The sequence below is a fragment of the Phoxinus phoxinus genome, assembly GCF_949152265.1.
Source record: "Phoxinus phoxinus genome assembly, chromosome: 20".
In the NCBI taxonomy this organism is placed as follows: domain Eukaryota; kingdom Metazoa; phylum Chordata; class Actinopteri; order Cypriniformes; family Leuciscidae; genus Phoxinus; species Phoxinus phoxinus.
Window position 1 is genome coordinate 32,067,241 of NC_136895.1, and position 17,203 is coordinate 32,084,443.

At 43.5% G+C, this 17,203-nt stretch overlaps 1 protein-coding gene across 1 annotated transcript in view; it reads left to right on the plus strand.

The window, feature by feature from the left end:
• Nucleotides 1–17,203, plus strand: part of dstyk (dual serine/threonine and tyrosine protein kinase) — a 54,422-nt gene that overhangs the window by 9,192 nt on the left and 28,027 nt on the right. Inside the window, exons 2-3 of the mRNA XM_079593890.1 lie at nucleotides 3,643–4,046; nucleotides 16,629–17,093. Of these exons, the coding sequence (XP_079450016.1) occupies nucleotides 3,643–4,046; nucleotides 16,629–17,093 (869 nt within the window). The remainder of the gene's footprint in view (nucleotides 1–3,642; nucleotides 4,047–16,628; nucleotides 17,094–17,203) is intronic.

A 17,203-nucleotide genomic window follows, 5' to 3' on the forward strand; every position in this document is an offset into this window, starting at 1 on the left:
CTCGATCAAACAGACTCCTGTCCACACACTCAATCAAACAGACACCTGTCCACACACTCAATCAAACAGACAACTGTCCACACACTCAATCAAACAGACACCTGTCCACACACTCAATCAAACAGACAACTGTCCACACACTCAATCAAACAGACACCCGTCCACACACTCGATCAAACAGACACCTGTCCACACACTCAATCAAACAGACACCTGTCCACACACTCAATCAAACAGACAACTGTCCACACACTCAATCAAACAGACACCCGTCCACACACTCGATCAAACAGACACCTGTCCACACACTCAATCAAACAGACACCTGTCCACACACTCAATCAAACAGACACCTGTCCACACACTCAATCAAACAGACAACTGTCCACACACTCAATCAAACAGACACCCGTCCACACACTCGATCAAACAGACACCTGTCCACACACTCAATCAAACAGACACCTGTCCACACACTCAACCAAACAGACTCCTGTCCACACACTCAATCAAACAGACACCTGTCCACACACTCAATCAAACAGACACCTGTCCACACACTCAACTAAAAAACAGACTCCTGTCCACACACTCGATCAAACAGACACCCGTCCACACACTCGATCAAACAGACTCCTGTCCACACACTCGATCAAACAGACACCTGTCCACACACTCAATCAAACAGACACCTGTCCACACACTCGATCAAACAGACACCCGTCCACACACTCGATCAAACAGACACCCGTCCACACACTCGATCAAACAGACACCCGTCCACACACTCGATCAAACAGACTCCTGTCCACACACTCGATCAAACAGACTCCTGTCCACACACTCAATCAAACAGACACCCGTCCACACACTCGATCAAACAGACACCCGTCCACACACTCGATCAAACAGACACCCGTCCACACACTCGATCAAACAGACTCCTGTCCACACACTCGATCAAACAGACACCTGTCCACACACTCAATCAAACAGACACCTGTCCACACACTCGATCAAACAGACACCTGTCCACACACTCGATCAAACAGACACCTGTCCACACACTCAATCAAACAGACACCTGTCCACACACTCAATCAAACAGACACCTGTCCACACACTCGATCAAACAGACACCTGTCCACACACTCAAACAGACACCTGTCCACACACTCAATCAAACAGACACCTGTCCACACACTCGATCAAACAGACTCCTGTCCACACACTCGATCAAACAGACTCCTGTCCACACACTCGATCAAACAGACACCTGTCCACACACTCAATCAAACAGACACCTGTCCACACACTCAATCAAACAGACACCTGTCCACACACTCGATCAAACAGACACCTGTCCACACACTCAAACAGACACCTGTCCACACACTCAATCAAACAGACACCTGTCCACACACTCGATCAAACAGACTCCTGTCCACACACTCGATCAAACAGACTCCTGTCCACACACTCAATCAAACAGACACCTGTCCACACACTCGATCAAACAGACACCTGTCCACACACTCAATCAAACAGACACCTGTCCACACACTCGATCAAACAGACTCCTGTCCACACACTCAATCAAACAGACTCCAGCCTCTCCACAATGGCCAAGACCAGAGAGCTGTGTGAGGACATCAGGGATAAACTGTAGACCTGCACAAGGATGGGATGGGCTACAGGACAATAGGCATCAGCTTGGTGAGAAGGCAACAACTGTTGGCGCAATTATTAGAAAATGGAAGAAGTTCAAGTTGAGGTCAATCTCCCTTGGTCTGGGGCAGCATGCAAGATCTCACCTCGTGGGGCATCAATGATCATGAGGAAGGAGAGGGGTCAGCCCAGAACTACACGGCAGGACCTGGTCAATGACCTGAAGAGAGCTGGGACCACAGTCTCACAGAAAACCATTAGTAACACACTACGCCGTCATGGATTAAAGTCCTGCAGAGCACGCTAGGTCCCCCTGCTCAAGCCAGCGCATGTCCAGGCCCGTCTGAAGTTTATATATTTATATATAATTTTTATTTTATTTTTTTTTACCATTTTTCGCAAATGAGCAACTTTAAATGCTACAAAACATACATAAATGTATGTAGGCTATTCATTTATTGATTTGTTAGAATTGCTGTAATGAAATATGTCTGAACAGGCGTTGCTTGCCTCAAACTGAGAGAGGCGTGGCTGTGTGAGCGCAGCATTAATCATCGGTTTATGATGTGATGTTGTTTGCTAGCATGTTAGCGTGTTAGCAATCAGATTACGGTGTGCAGTGCTGTTGTATAAGGCAGTGACTCAGCAGCTCTGGGATTATGAGCACTTCCTAATAATATCCAGAGTGACTCAGTGTGTGTGAGTGTGTGTGTGTGTGTGAGTGTGTGTGTGTGTGTGTGACTGTGAGTGTGTGAGTGTGAGTGTGTGTGTGGTTGCTCCGGCTCAGAGACGGTCATGAGATGAAGGCCTCAGGACACACCGGCCCAAAGCTTGTTTTTCTGAAACTTCTCAGACGTTATGATGTTTTCATAGCATCTCTGATTCAAACCTCAAGAGCAAAAACAGGATTCTGTCCCGAGAACCATTCCAAGCTCTGATTCAGCGATTCATCTGCGTCATAACTCTTCAAATCTAAAGTCTCTGCGTGGCATGTTTATGAGTTGCAATAGTTTTTGCGACCAATCTGGTGGGAATTCTGTTTTGTTGGAGAATCTGTTCAATTAAATATTAAAATTAGCAATGCATGATATAGTATCGGTATCGGCCGATATATGTTCATTTTTAATGTTATCGCTATCGGCCCGATAATTTTGTCCGATATATTAAAGCTGATAAATAATGTATTAGCTGAGACTCTTCAGATGCGCACTGTAAAACCAACATGGTTTTAAATTGCTTGGAAATATGATTGAAATCACTTTAAAAAAGGAAAATACAGTGCAGTGCAAGTCTGTCATATCGGCTACATAAAATCATAATGATAACATCATAATAATTGTGTGTTTTGGTCATGGCATTTAATGGTGAGAGTTGTTTTTGTAATCAGGCTCTCAAAAATTATATAAAACTTTGGATTTAGATTTATCGGGCAATATATCGGTTATGAGTTTTGAAATATAAAGAATTATCGGTTATCGGTATCAGCCAAAATGTTCATATCGGTGCATCCCTAATTAAAATAAATTAAAACACATTTTTCTTAGTAAAAATATATGTTGATAAATATTCATATATGTATTCAGATGTGTGTGTGTGTTTTATATATAATAATAATACATTTTATTTGTAATGCGCCTTTCTCATGCTACAGCATGTACAGAACAAAATAATCAAATATGGGAGTAAAATAAAATAAAAATAATATATATATATATATATATAGAAGTATCAAAAATAATCAAAAATATATTATTATATATATTAATTACAATTATTAAATATGAGTCTTTCATTCAATTAGGGAAAAACATTATGAAAACATTGCTTGATTATTTAAAACTACATTTCTACTGTATCTCACTTCTTCAATGATTTTCAATCCTTTACATTGACTTTAGTTAAAACATTGAGTGACAGATGAAGACACTGGGTAATCTTGCGTGTGCTAAGCGCTTGTTCCTCTGGTTGCCGCAGGTCAGCTCCGCTGCATCTCGTTCCCGCGGCACGACGAGGATCATCTGCAGAGTGTGGTCGGGTGCGCCCCGTACATCCTCATCCTGGGGCAGGACTGTTCGGCCCGATACCAGCTCCTGAACTGCATGCTGGGAGAGAGGCTCCTCCCCCTGGGCTCGGAGGTGGGCGGGGCCTGTGGAGTTGAGGGCGGGGCCTGCAGGAGGAGGAAGTTGTGTTTCACGCACGGCCGTCAGACGCGGTTGAGTTTAGCGTTACCGGGACAGTATGAGCTAGTGCATCAGCTAGCGGCTCACTGTGGCCGCTGGGATACGGTTCCGCGCGAGGACCTGGAGATCCAGGAGTGCGAAGATCCAGCGCAGCGATTGGCCGAGCTGGAGATCACGCTTCATCACGCACTTCTGCAGGTCAGGGGTTAATGCAGTCCTCATGTTTCTCTCGATTAGCGTTGGCTATTGTTTTAATTTTTACGATTACAAGTACAATTCTGCTTATCGATTCCTAATTTCGATTCCAATAAGGTAAAACAAAAAAACTTGAAAAAAACGTGGTTTAAACACACCATAGAAGAACAACTAGCAGAACTAATATACACTTCATTATTAAACACAATAAACACGCAGTTATTAAACAAGAACAAATAAGAAAATAGCGATCGCAACAAATAGACACAACTGAACAAAGACACGATTAAATAAACAGAGTTTTCAGATTTTCAGGTTCAGAAACTGTGATCAAATGTACAATAACACTGCAGTTTATAAATTAAATATACATTATAAATATAGTTACAGAAGTTATTCAGTGAAGAACGAGTGAATTTTCTCTGTCTTCTGTAGTTTGATTAGTGTTATTATAGAGAGGAATATTAGTGTTATTATAGAGAGGAATATTAGTGTTATTATAGAGAGGAATATTAGTGTTATTATAGAGAGGAATATTAGTGTTATTATAGAGAGGAATATTAGTGTTATTATAGAGAGGAATATTAGTGTTATTATAGAGAGGAATATTAGTGTTATTATAGAGAGGAATATTAGTGTTATTATAGAGAGGAATATTAGTGTTATTATAGAGAGGAATATTAGTGTTATTATAGAGAGGATTATTATAGAGAGGAATATTAGTGTTATTATAGAGAGGATTATTATAGAGAGGAATATTAGTGTTATTATAGAGAGGATTATTATAGAGAGGAATATTAGTGTTATTATAGAGAGGAAGGAAAATTAAAACGTAGAAGTCTCGTTGTCTTATTGAAATACTCACAAAGGAATCGATGACAAGTATCTGATTCCCAACCCCTACTCTCAATCACATCAAATATAATTTTATTTGTTGAGGTAAATTACAGGAATATTGTAAACATCAATCAGCTTCTGATTCTCTGGTGTTTATGTAAGCCTGTTCTGTGGATCTGCTGCACTTCACATGACCACAGATGAAAAAAGCCCAACAGTTGTTGCTATGGTGATGTGTGTGTCTCCATGGTGACGGGAAAACGGGATTCCTTTCTTTCACAAGCTCGTTTGTTTTCATGAGTTCTCAGTTTTTGCACAGGTTCAGATCTCTCTCAGATCAGACTCAATTAGTCGCACATCAGAGCAGTTGCAAATCAGACTTCCAATAAGTCTAAAAACTAATTCTGACGAGTTTTAGATCAGTGTCCATCATAAAAGTGCATCTGTCCTGTCCATCATAATAGTGCATCTGTCCTGTCCATCATAAAAGTGCATCTGTCCTGTCCATCATAAAAGTGCATCTGTCCATCATAAAAGTGCATCTGTCCTGTCCATCATAAAAGTGCATCTGTCCATCATAAAAGTGCATCTGTCCTGTCCATCATAAAAGTGCATCTGTCCTGTCCATCATAAAAGTGCATCTGTCCATCATAAAAGTGCATCTGTCCTGTCCATCATAAAAGTGCATCTGTCCATCATAAAAGTGCATCTGTCCATCATAAAAGTGCATCTGTCCATCATAAAAGTGCATCTGTCCATCATAAAAGTGCATCTGTCCTGTCCATCATAAAAGTGCATCTGTCCATCATAAAAGTGCATCTGTCCATCATAAAAGTGCATCTGTCCATCATAAAAGTGCATCCGTCCATCATAAAAGTGCATCTGTCCATCATAAAAGTGCATCTGTCCATCATAAAAGTGCATCTGTCCATCATAAAAGTGCATCTGTCCATCATAAAAGTGCATCTGTCCTGTCCATCATAAAAGTGCATCTGTCCTGTCCATCATAAAAGTGCATCTGTCCTGTCCATCATAAAAGTGCATCTGTCCATCATGAAAGTGCATCTGTCCTGTCCATCATAAAAGTGCATCTGTCCATCATAAAAGTGCATCCGTCCATCATAAAAGTGCATCTGTCCATCATAAAAGTGCATCTGTCCATCATAAAAGTGCATCTGTCCATCATAAAAGTGCATCCGTCCATCATAAAAGTGCATCTGTCCATCATAAAAGTGCATCTGTCCATCATAAAAGTGCATCTATCCATCATAAAAGTGCATCTGTCCATCATAAAAGTGCATCCGTCCATCATAAAAGTGCATCCGTCCATCATAAAAGTGCATCTGTCCATCATAAAAGTGCATCCGTCCATCATAAAAGTGCATCCGTCCATCATAAAAGTGCATCTGTCCATCATAAAAGTGCATCCGTCCATCATAAAAGTGCATCCGTCCATCATAAAAGTGCATCCGTCCATCATAAAAGTGCATCTGTCCATCATAAAAGTGCATCTGTCCATCATAAAAGTGCATCTGTCCATCATAAAAGTGCATCTGTCCAACATAAAAGTGCATCCGTCCATCATAAAAGTGCATCCGTCCATCATAAAAGTGCATCCGTCCATCATAAAAGTGCATCCGTCCATCATAAAAGTGCATCCGTCCATCATAAAAGTGCATCTGTCCATCATAAAAGTGCATCCGTCCATCATAAAAGTGCATCCGTCCATCATAAAAGTGCATCCGTCCATCATAAAAGTGCATCTGTCCATCATAAAAGTGCATCTGTCCATCATAAAAGTGCATCCGTCCATCATAAAAGTGCATCCGTCCATCATAAAAGTGCATCCGTCCATCATAAAAGTGCATCCGTCCATCATAAAAGTGCATCCGTCCATCATAAAAGTGCATCCGTCCATCATAAAAGTGCATCTGTCCATCATAAGTGCATCATAAAAGTGCATCTGTCCAACATAAAAGTGCATCCGTCCATCATAAAAGTGCATCCGTCCATCATAAAAGTGCATCCGTCCATCATAAAAGTGCATCCGTCCATCATAAAAGTGCATCCGTCCATCATAAAAGTGCATCCGTCCATCATAAAAGTGCATCTGTCCATCATAAAAGTGCATCTGTCCATCATAAAAGTGCATCTGTCCATCATAAAAGTGCATCTGTCCATCATAAAAGTCCATCTGTCCATCATAAAAGTGCATCCGTCCATCATAAAAGTGCATCTGTCCATCATAAAAGTGCATCCGTCCATCATAAAAGTGCATCCGTCCATCATAAAAGTGCATCTGTCCATCATAAAAGTGCATCTATCCATCATAAAAGTGCATCTGTCCATCATAAAAGTGCATCTGTCCATCATAAAAGTGCATCTGTCCATCATAAAAGTGCATCTGTCCATCATAAAAGTGCATCCGTCCATCATAAAAGTGCATCCGTCCATCATAAAAGTGCATCCGTCCATCATAAAAGTGCATCCGTCCATCATAAAAGTGCATCCGTCCATCATAAAAGTGCATCCGTCCATCATAAAAGTGCATCCGTCCATCATAAAAGTGCATCCGTCCATCATAAAAGTGCATCCGTCCATCATAAAAGTGCATCCGTCCATCATAAAAGTGCATCTGTCCATCATAAAAGTGCATCTGTCCATCATAAAAGTTCATCTGTCCATCATAAAAGTGCTTCTGTCCATCATAAAAGTGCTTCTGTCCATCATAAAAGTGCATCTGTCCATCATAAAAGTGCATCTGTCCATCATAAAAGTGCATCTGTCAATCATAAAAGTGCATCTGTCCATCATAAAAGTGCATCTGTCCATCATAAAAGTGCATCTGTCCATCATAAAAGTGCTTCTGTCCATCATAAAAGTGCTTCTGTCCATCATAAAAGTGCATCTGTCCATCATAAAAGTGCATCTGTCCATCATAAAAGTGCATCTGTCCATCATAAAAGTGCATCTGTCCATCATAAAAGTGCATCTGTCCATCATAAAAGTGCATCTGTCCATCATAAAAGTGCATCTGTCCATCATAAAAGTGCATCTGTCCATCATAAAAGTGCATCCGTCCATCATAAAAGTGCATCTGTCCATCATAAAAGTGCATCCGTCCATCATAAAAGTGCATCTGTCCATCATAAAAGTGCATCTGTCCATCATAAAAGTGCATCCGTCCATCATAAAAGTGCATCCGTCCATCATAAAAGTGCATCCGTCCATCATAAAAGTGCATCCGTCCATCATAAAAGTGCATCCGTCCATCATAAAAGTGCATCCGTCCATCATAAAAGTGCATCCGTCCATCATAAAAGTGCATCTGTCCATCATAAGTGCATCATAAAAGTGCATCTGTCCATCATAAAAGTGCATCCGTCCATCATAAAAGTGCATCCGTCCATCATAAAAGTGCATCTGTCCATCATAAAAGTGCATCCGTCCATCATAAAAGTGCATCTGTCCATCATAAAAGTGCATCTGTCCATCATAAAAGTGCATCTGTCCATCATAAAAGTGCATCTGTCCATCATAAAAGTGCATCTGTCCATCATAAAAGTGCATCTGTCCATCATAAAAGTGCATCCGTCCATCATAAAAGTGCATCTGTCCATCATAAAAGTGCATCTGTCCATCATAAAAGTGCATCCGTCCATCATAAAAGTGCTTCTATCCATCATAAAAGTGCTCCACACAGGCTCCGGGGGTTTAATAAAGGTTTTCTGAAGTGAAGCGAAATATGGAAAAATATCTATATTTAAAACTTTATTGACTAAAATGACTAGCTTCCGGCTGACGGCCGTACGCATCGGTTCACGGTGACAGAGAAACTCTAGCCGCCGCTCGACGGTTCGAACACAGCGCTGGGCAACTCGTCAGGACGTCGAGCGTCTGAGCGATTCACTTCCGTCGCAAAGAGCATTAGCGGCCGCGACACCGACAGAGAACAGAAGCGTTCATGCGCTCCGGCCGCTCATCCGCACGGCAGTGTTTGGAGCTCGAGAACGCTAACTCTGAAACTGGATCCTAAGGGTGCAAGCGGGAAAACATCGTCTCCGCGCAAACATCAAAAACACGAATCTGTGAAAACGCTGCCGGTGCGCACATGCGTGTTACGTGTTTAGTCTATACAGTGTGTGTGTGTGTGTGTGTGTGTCTCACTCCAGCTCTAACCAGCCTCTCTCTCTGTGTGTTTGTGTGTGTGTGTGTGTGTGTGTGTGTGTGTGTGTGTGTGTGTGTGTTTGTGTGTGTGTGTGTCTCACTCCAGCTCTAACCTGTGTGTGTGTGTGTGTGTGTTTGTGTGTGTGTGTGTGTGTGTCTCAGCCAGAACAGATTCTGCAGGATTCTCTGCGGTTTCACACCGTGGCATTGTGTTTAACTCGTGTGTGTTTGTTCAGTGCTCACACACATCTGCTAGAATCACGCCTGCTCTCAAATGAACCCTGTCTGCTTTCGGTCCACACACACACACACACACACACACACACACACACACACACACACACACACACACACACACACACGTTAGTGCCCAGACGTTAATTAGCGTGGGGCTCGTGGTTCGGTCCCAGCGTACGCTGATGGCAGGGAGTGAAATGTGTGTGTCCTGTGAACACATTCCCAGAATTCCTGCTAAAACACACACACACACACACACACATGCGCTAGCTGTAGCAGCGGAGAGCGTGTTTGATGCGTTTGAATCGGATCTTTGTTGGGTGTGGGTCTGGTCGGCCCGCGGCTCAGCCGGCCGTTCATGAGGAGTGTGTTTGCAGGCCATCTTTGTTCCAGAGAGACTCCAGCTCTTGTGTCAGAGACGGCACTGACTGGCTCTATTGTGCTAGCGTGCTAGCGCTCTTTATTCTCTACGCCACTGCGGGTTTAGAGTAATCATACAGTCCAACTTTGGCCCTCCGTATCTAATATTTCCTGAACCCTCTCGCCTTTATCTGGACAAATGCTTCTTACAAGCGCCGCTCTGCACTGTTCAGGGTCCCTCGGTCATCGCGTGCAGCAGACTAATAAGAAATAAGTCTATGATTAATGTCATTTTGCAGCTGTATTAAAATATTTTTGCAGACTGGAAATATCTGGTTGAAAAGTGTGCTGAAAAATATCCTCAAAAATGGAATTAAAATGTCAATGTACATATTAGTTAACTTTATGGTTATTTTAGTTTACATAAATTACAGTTTAATTTACTTAATTTTATTGAGCAAATATAACATTTTATTGACGTACAGTAAACATTTAAACACGTTTTACTTTTACATATTGTTCCTTATATATTAATTGAATATATTAAATTATTGATGTGAAAATTCAATCTCCTGAAATATTGTTATTTCATCATTTAATCAGTTTTTGTCATAATTGAAAGCTTGTCAATATCTCATCCATTTTAATCAGTAGTACTGTAATTTTAGTTATTATAGTAGTTATCAAGTTATATTTTAATTTATGAGAATATTGAGCACATTTTTATCAATCAAATATATACAAATTTAACTGACTAAATATATTTAAACATGTTTTAATTCTATATATTTTTATTTATTTATGAATGGAAAAGTGTCAGAACAAAAACAAATTTTTATGTGAAAAATATCTGAAATAACATTATATGAATACATTATTGTAATTCAGCATTTATTTAAAGATTTTGTCATAATTTAAATTTATACCAATTTTGAATATTTCATATTCATTAATTTCTGTAAATTTCTGTTGGGAAAAATGTAAAATTTTAGTTGGCAATTGAAAAAAAAAATGTATTGATCAAATGTTACAATTTACTTGACCACTTATTTGTCCAACTTTGGTTTGGTTTAATATACTTTTTTACTATATTAATTGAAATGTGTAAAAACAAAAACATGTGAAAACTGTTTAATGAAATAGTAATGACTTGCAATTCAGTGTTTCATCAGAGATTTTACAATAATTTAATTATAATATTCTTTCATTTCAGTAAATGATTCTTTACTTTTAGTTGAACATTTTTAATTAAAAAATATAAACTTAAACCCAATATTGAAACATTTTGATATATTTTTATTAGTGCTGTGCAATAATTAATCGCATCCAAAATAAGAGTTTGTGTTTACATAATATAAGTACAGTGTATAATTATTTTGTATATATATAAATTCACACACATGCATGTATATATTTGAGAAATATTGGTATGTATATTCTGCATATACAGTGGGGAGCAAGTATTTGATACACTGCCAATTTTGCAGGTTTTCCCACTTACAAAGCATGTAGAAGTCTGTAATGTTTATCATAGGAACTCTTCAACTGTGAGAGACTGAATCTAAATCCAGAAAATCACATTGTATGATTTTTTAATAATTAATTAGCATTTTATTGCATGACATAAGTATTTGATCACCTGTTAGTTTTTCTTTAAGAAGCCCTCCTGTCCTCCACTCATTACCTGTATAAAAGACACCTGTCCACACACTCGATCAAACACACCTGTTCACACACTCGATCAAACAGACACCTGTCCACACACTCGATCAAACAGACACCTGTCCACACACTCGATCAAACAGACACCTGTCCACACACTCAATCAAACAGACACCTGTTCACACACTCAATCAAACAGACACCTGTCCACACACTCGATCAAACACACCTGTTCACACACTCGATCAAACAGACACCTGTCCACACACTCGATCAAACAGACACCTGTCCACACACTCGATCAAACAGACACCTGTCCACACACTCAATCAAACAGACACCTGTCCACACACTCAATCAAACAGACACCTGTCCACACACTCAATCAAACAGACACCTGTCCACACACTCGATCAAACACACCTGTTCACACACTCGATCAAACAGACACCTGTCCACACACTCGATCAAACAGACACCTGTCCACACACTCGATCAAACAGACACCTGTCCACACACTCGATCAAACAGACACCTGTCCACACACTCGATCAAACAGACACCTGTCCACACACTCGATCAAACAGACACCTGTCCACACACTCGATCAAACAGACACCTGTCCACACACTCGATCAAACAGACACCTGTCCACACACTCAATCAAACAGACACCTGTCCACACACTCGATCAAACAGACACCTGTCCACACACTCGATCAAACAGACACCTGTCCACACACTCGATCAAACAGACACCTGTCCACACACTCGATCAAACAGACACCTGTCCACACTCGATCAAACAGACACCTGTCCACACACTCGATCAAACAGACACCTGTCCACACACTCAATCCAACAGACACCTGTCCACACACTCGATCAAACACACCTGTCCACACACTCAATCCAACAGACACCTGTCCACACACTCGATCAAACAGACACCTGTCCACACACTCAATCAAACAGACACCTGTCCACACACTCGATCAAACAGACACCTGTCCACACACTCAATCAAACAGACACCTGTCCACACACTCAATCAAACAGACACCTGTCCACACACTCAATCAAACAGACACCTGTCCACACACTCAATCAAACAGACACCTGTCCACACACTCAATCAAACAGACACCTGTCCACACACTCAATCAAACACACCTGTCCACACACTCAATCAAACAGACACCTGTCCACACACTCAATCAAACAGACACCTGTCCACACACTCGATCAAACACACCTGTCCACACACTCAATCAAACAGACACCTGTCCACACACTCGATCAAACAGACACCTGTCCACACACTCGATCAAACAGACACCTGTCCACACACTCAATCAAACAGACACCCGTCCACACACTCAATCAAACAGACACCTGTCCACACACTCGATCAAACAGACACCTGTCCACACACTCAATCAAACAGACACCTGTCCACACACTCGATCAAACAGACACCTGTCCACACACTCGATCAAACAGACACCTGTCCACACACTCGATCAAACAGACTCCTGTCCACACACTCGATCAAACAGACACCTGTCCACACACTCGATCAAACAGACACCTGTCCACACACTCGATCAAACAGACACCTGTCCACACACTCAATCAAACAGACACCTGTCCACACACTCGATCAAACACACCTGTCCACACACTCAATCCAACAGACACCTGTCCACACACTCGATCAAACAGACACCTGTCCACACACTCAATCAAACAGACACCTGTCCACACACTCGATCAAACAGACACCTGTCCACACACTCAATCCAACAGACACCTGTCCACACACTCGATCAAACACACCTGTCCACACACTCAATCCAACAGACACCTGTCCACACACTCGATCAAACAGACACCTGTCCACACACTCAATCAAACAGACACCTGTCCACACACTCAATCAAACAGACACCTGTCCACACACTCGATCAAACACACCTGTCCACACACTCAATCCAACAGACACCTGTCCACACACTCGATCAAACAGACACCTGTCCACACACTCAATCAAACAGACACCTGTCCACACACTCGATCAAACAGACACCTGTCCACACACTCAATCCAACAGACACCTGTCCACACACTCGATCAAACACACCTGTCCACACACTCAATCCAACAGACACCTGTCCACACACTCGATCAAACAGACACCTGTCCACACACTCAATCAAACAGACACCTGTCCACACACTCGATCAAACAGACACCTGTCCACACACTCAATCAAACAGACACCTGTCCACACACTCAATCAAACAGACACCTGTCCACACACTCAATCAAACAGACACCTGTCCACACACTCAATCAAACAGACACCTGTCCACACACTCAATCAAACACACCTGTCCACACACTCAATCAAACAGACACCTGTCCACACACTCAATCAAACAGACACCTGTCCACACACTCGATCAAACACACCTGTCCACACACTCAATCAAACAGACACCTGTCCACACACTCGATCAAACAGACACCTGTCCACACACTCGATCAAACAGACACCTGTCCACACACTCAATCAAACAGACACCCGTCCACACACTCAATCAAACAGACACCTGTCCACACACTCGATCAAACAGACACCTGTCCACACACTCGATCAAACAGACACCTGTCCACACACTCGATCAAACAGACACCTGTCCACACACTCGATCAAACAGACACCTGTCCACACACTCGATCAAACAGACTCCTGTCCACACACTCGATCAAACAGACACCTGTCCACACACTCGATCAAACACACCTGTCCACACACTCGATCAAACAGACTCCTGTCCACACACTCGATCAAACAGACACCTGTCCACACACTCGATCAAACACACCTGTCCACACACTCGATCAAACAGACACCTGTCCACACACTCGATCAAACAGACTCCTGTCCACACACTCAATCAAACAGACACCTGTCCACACACTCAATCAAACAGACACCTGTCCACACACTCAATCAAACAGACACCTGTCCACACACTCAATCAAACAGACTCCTGTTCACACACTCAATCAAACAGACACCTGTCCACACACTCGATCAAACAGACACCTGTCCACACACTCGATCAAACAGACACCTGTCCACACACTCAATCAAACAGACACCTGTCCACACACTCAATCAAACAGACACCTGTCCACACACTCAATCAAACAGACACCTGTCCACACACTCAATCAAACAGACACCTGTCCACACACTCAATCAAACAGACACCTGTCCACACACTCGATCAAACAGACACCTGTCCACACACTCGATCAAACAGACACCTGTCCACACACTCGATCAAACAGACACCTGTCCACACACTCAATCAAACAGACTCCTGTCCACACACTCAATCAAACAGACACCTGTCCACACACTCACTCAAACAGACTCCAGCCTCTCCACAATGGCCAAGAGCAGAGAGCTGTGTGAGGACATCAGGGATAAACTGTAGACCTGCACAAGGCTGGATGGACTACAGGACAATAGGCATCAGCTTGGTGAGAAGGCAACATCTGTTGGCGCAATTATTAGAAAATGGAAGAAGTTCAAGATGACGGTCAATCTCCCTTGGTCTGGGGCAGCATGCAAGATCTCACCTCGTGGGGCATCAATGATCATGAGGAAGGTGAGGGGTCAGCCCAGAACTACACGGCAGGACCTGGTCAATGACCTGTAGAGAGCTGGGACCACAGTCTCACAGAAAACCATTAGTAACACACTACGCCGTCATGGAATAAATTCCTGCAGCGCACGCAAGGTCCCCCTGCTCAAGCCAGCGCATGTCCAGGCCCGTCTGAAGTCTGCCAATGACCATCTGGATGATCCAGAGGAGGAATGGGAGAAGGTCATGTGGTCTGATGAGACACAAATAGAGCTTTTTGGTCTAAACTCCACTCGCCGTGTTTGGAGGAAGGAGGATGAGTACAACCCCAAGAACACCATCCCAACCGTGAAGCATGGAGGTGGACACATCATTCTCTGGGGATGCTCTTCTGCACAGGGGACCGGACGACTGCACCGCACTGAGGGGAGGATGGATGGGGCCGTGTATCACCAGATCTGGGCCAACAACCTCCTTCCCTCAGTAAGAGCACTGAAGACGGGTCGATGGGTCTCCAGCAGGACAACGACCCGAAACACAGCCAGGGCAACTGAGGAGTGGCTCCGTAAGAAGCATCTCGAGCTCCTGGAGTGGCCTAGCCAGTGTCCAGACCTGAACCCAATAGAAGATCTGTGGAGGAGCTGAGAGTCCGTATTGCCCAGCGACAGCCCGAAACCTGGAGGATCTGGAGACGGTGTGTGTGGAGGAGTGGGCCAGAACCCCCAGTGTGTGCAAACCTGGAGGATCTGGAGAAGGTGTGTGTGGAGGAGTGGGCCAGAACCCCCAGTGTGTGCAAACCTGGAGGATCTGGAGAAGGTGTGTGTGGAGGAGTGGGCCAGAATCCCAGTGTGTGCAAACCTGGAGGATCTGGAGAAGGTGTGTGTGGAGGAGTGGGCCACAATCCCCAGTGTGTGCAAACCTGAAGGATCTGGAGAAGGTGTGTATGGAGGAGTGGGCCAGAACCCCCAGTGTGTGCAAACTTGGAGGATCTGGAGAAGGTGTGTGTGGAGAAGTGGGCCAGAACCCCCAGTGTGTGCAAACCTGGAGGATCTGGAGAAGGTGTGTGTGGAGGAGTGGGCCAGAACCCCCAGTGTGTGCAAACCTGGAGGATCTGGAGAAGGTGTGTGTGGAGGAGTGGGCCAGAACCCCCAGTGTGTGCAAACCTGCTCCAGAACTACAGGAAACTATGATCTCTGTAACTGCAAACAAAGGGTTCTGTACCAAATATTAAGTTCTGATTTTCTGATGTATCAAATACTTATGTCATGCAATAAAATGCAAATTAATTGCTTAAAAAATCATATAATGTGATTCAGGATTTTTGTTCTAGATTCCGTCTCTCACAGTTGAAGAGTTCCTATGATAAACATTACAGACTTCTACATGCTTTTTAAGTGGGAAAACCTGCAAAATCAGCAGTGTATCAAATACTTGCTCCCCACTGTATATGCAGAATATACATACCAATATTTCTCAAATATATACATGCATGTGTGTGAATTTATATATACAAAATAATTATACACAGAGCTTGTATAATGTAAACACAAACTCTTATTTTGGATGCGAATAATCGTTGCACGGCCCTAATTTTTATTCACGCTTTTCTTCGAACAGTCCCCAACATTTAGCGTTTACCAGAACTGTGTTTTCCCGACAGGAGGTGAAGATCATGGTTCTGCCGTGCCGTAACGTCCAGCCGGTGGAGGAGGCCCTGGAGGACTGCAGACGCGGGATCCTTCCCATAATCCTCTACGCCGTGAGCAAGGACACGCTGAGCGCGGATCAGCTGAGCGAGCTCCAGAAGGTGCGCGAGACGCTGCCGTACCCCGTGTGCTTCGTCCGGATCCCGACCGAACCCGCGCCGGACCCGCCGGGCCAGCGCTCCGCTCTGTTCGCGCAGCTCGTGTCTCAGGAGCTAATCGGCGGCGCGGCGGGAAACTGCGCCTGCGGGGCTCCGGCTCAGTCGCCCGGGAAGATGCAAGGCACTCTGGGAGAGAGTCTGGAGCGCCTGCACCGGGTCCTGGTGCCGTTCGTGAGGCAGGTTCTGCAGACCCAGCAGGTGGAGGCGGCCACGCTGCTCAACGCCGTGCACTGCCGCTGCCTCGACCTCTTCATCAACCAGGTGACACGCTAACGCTAACTAGCATTCCACTGCTAATAAGAGCCAGGGCATTTTTTTATATAACTCTGCTTGTGTTCGTCTGAAAGAAGAGTGTCATATGCACTAGGATG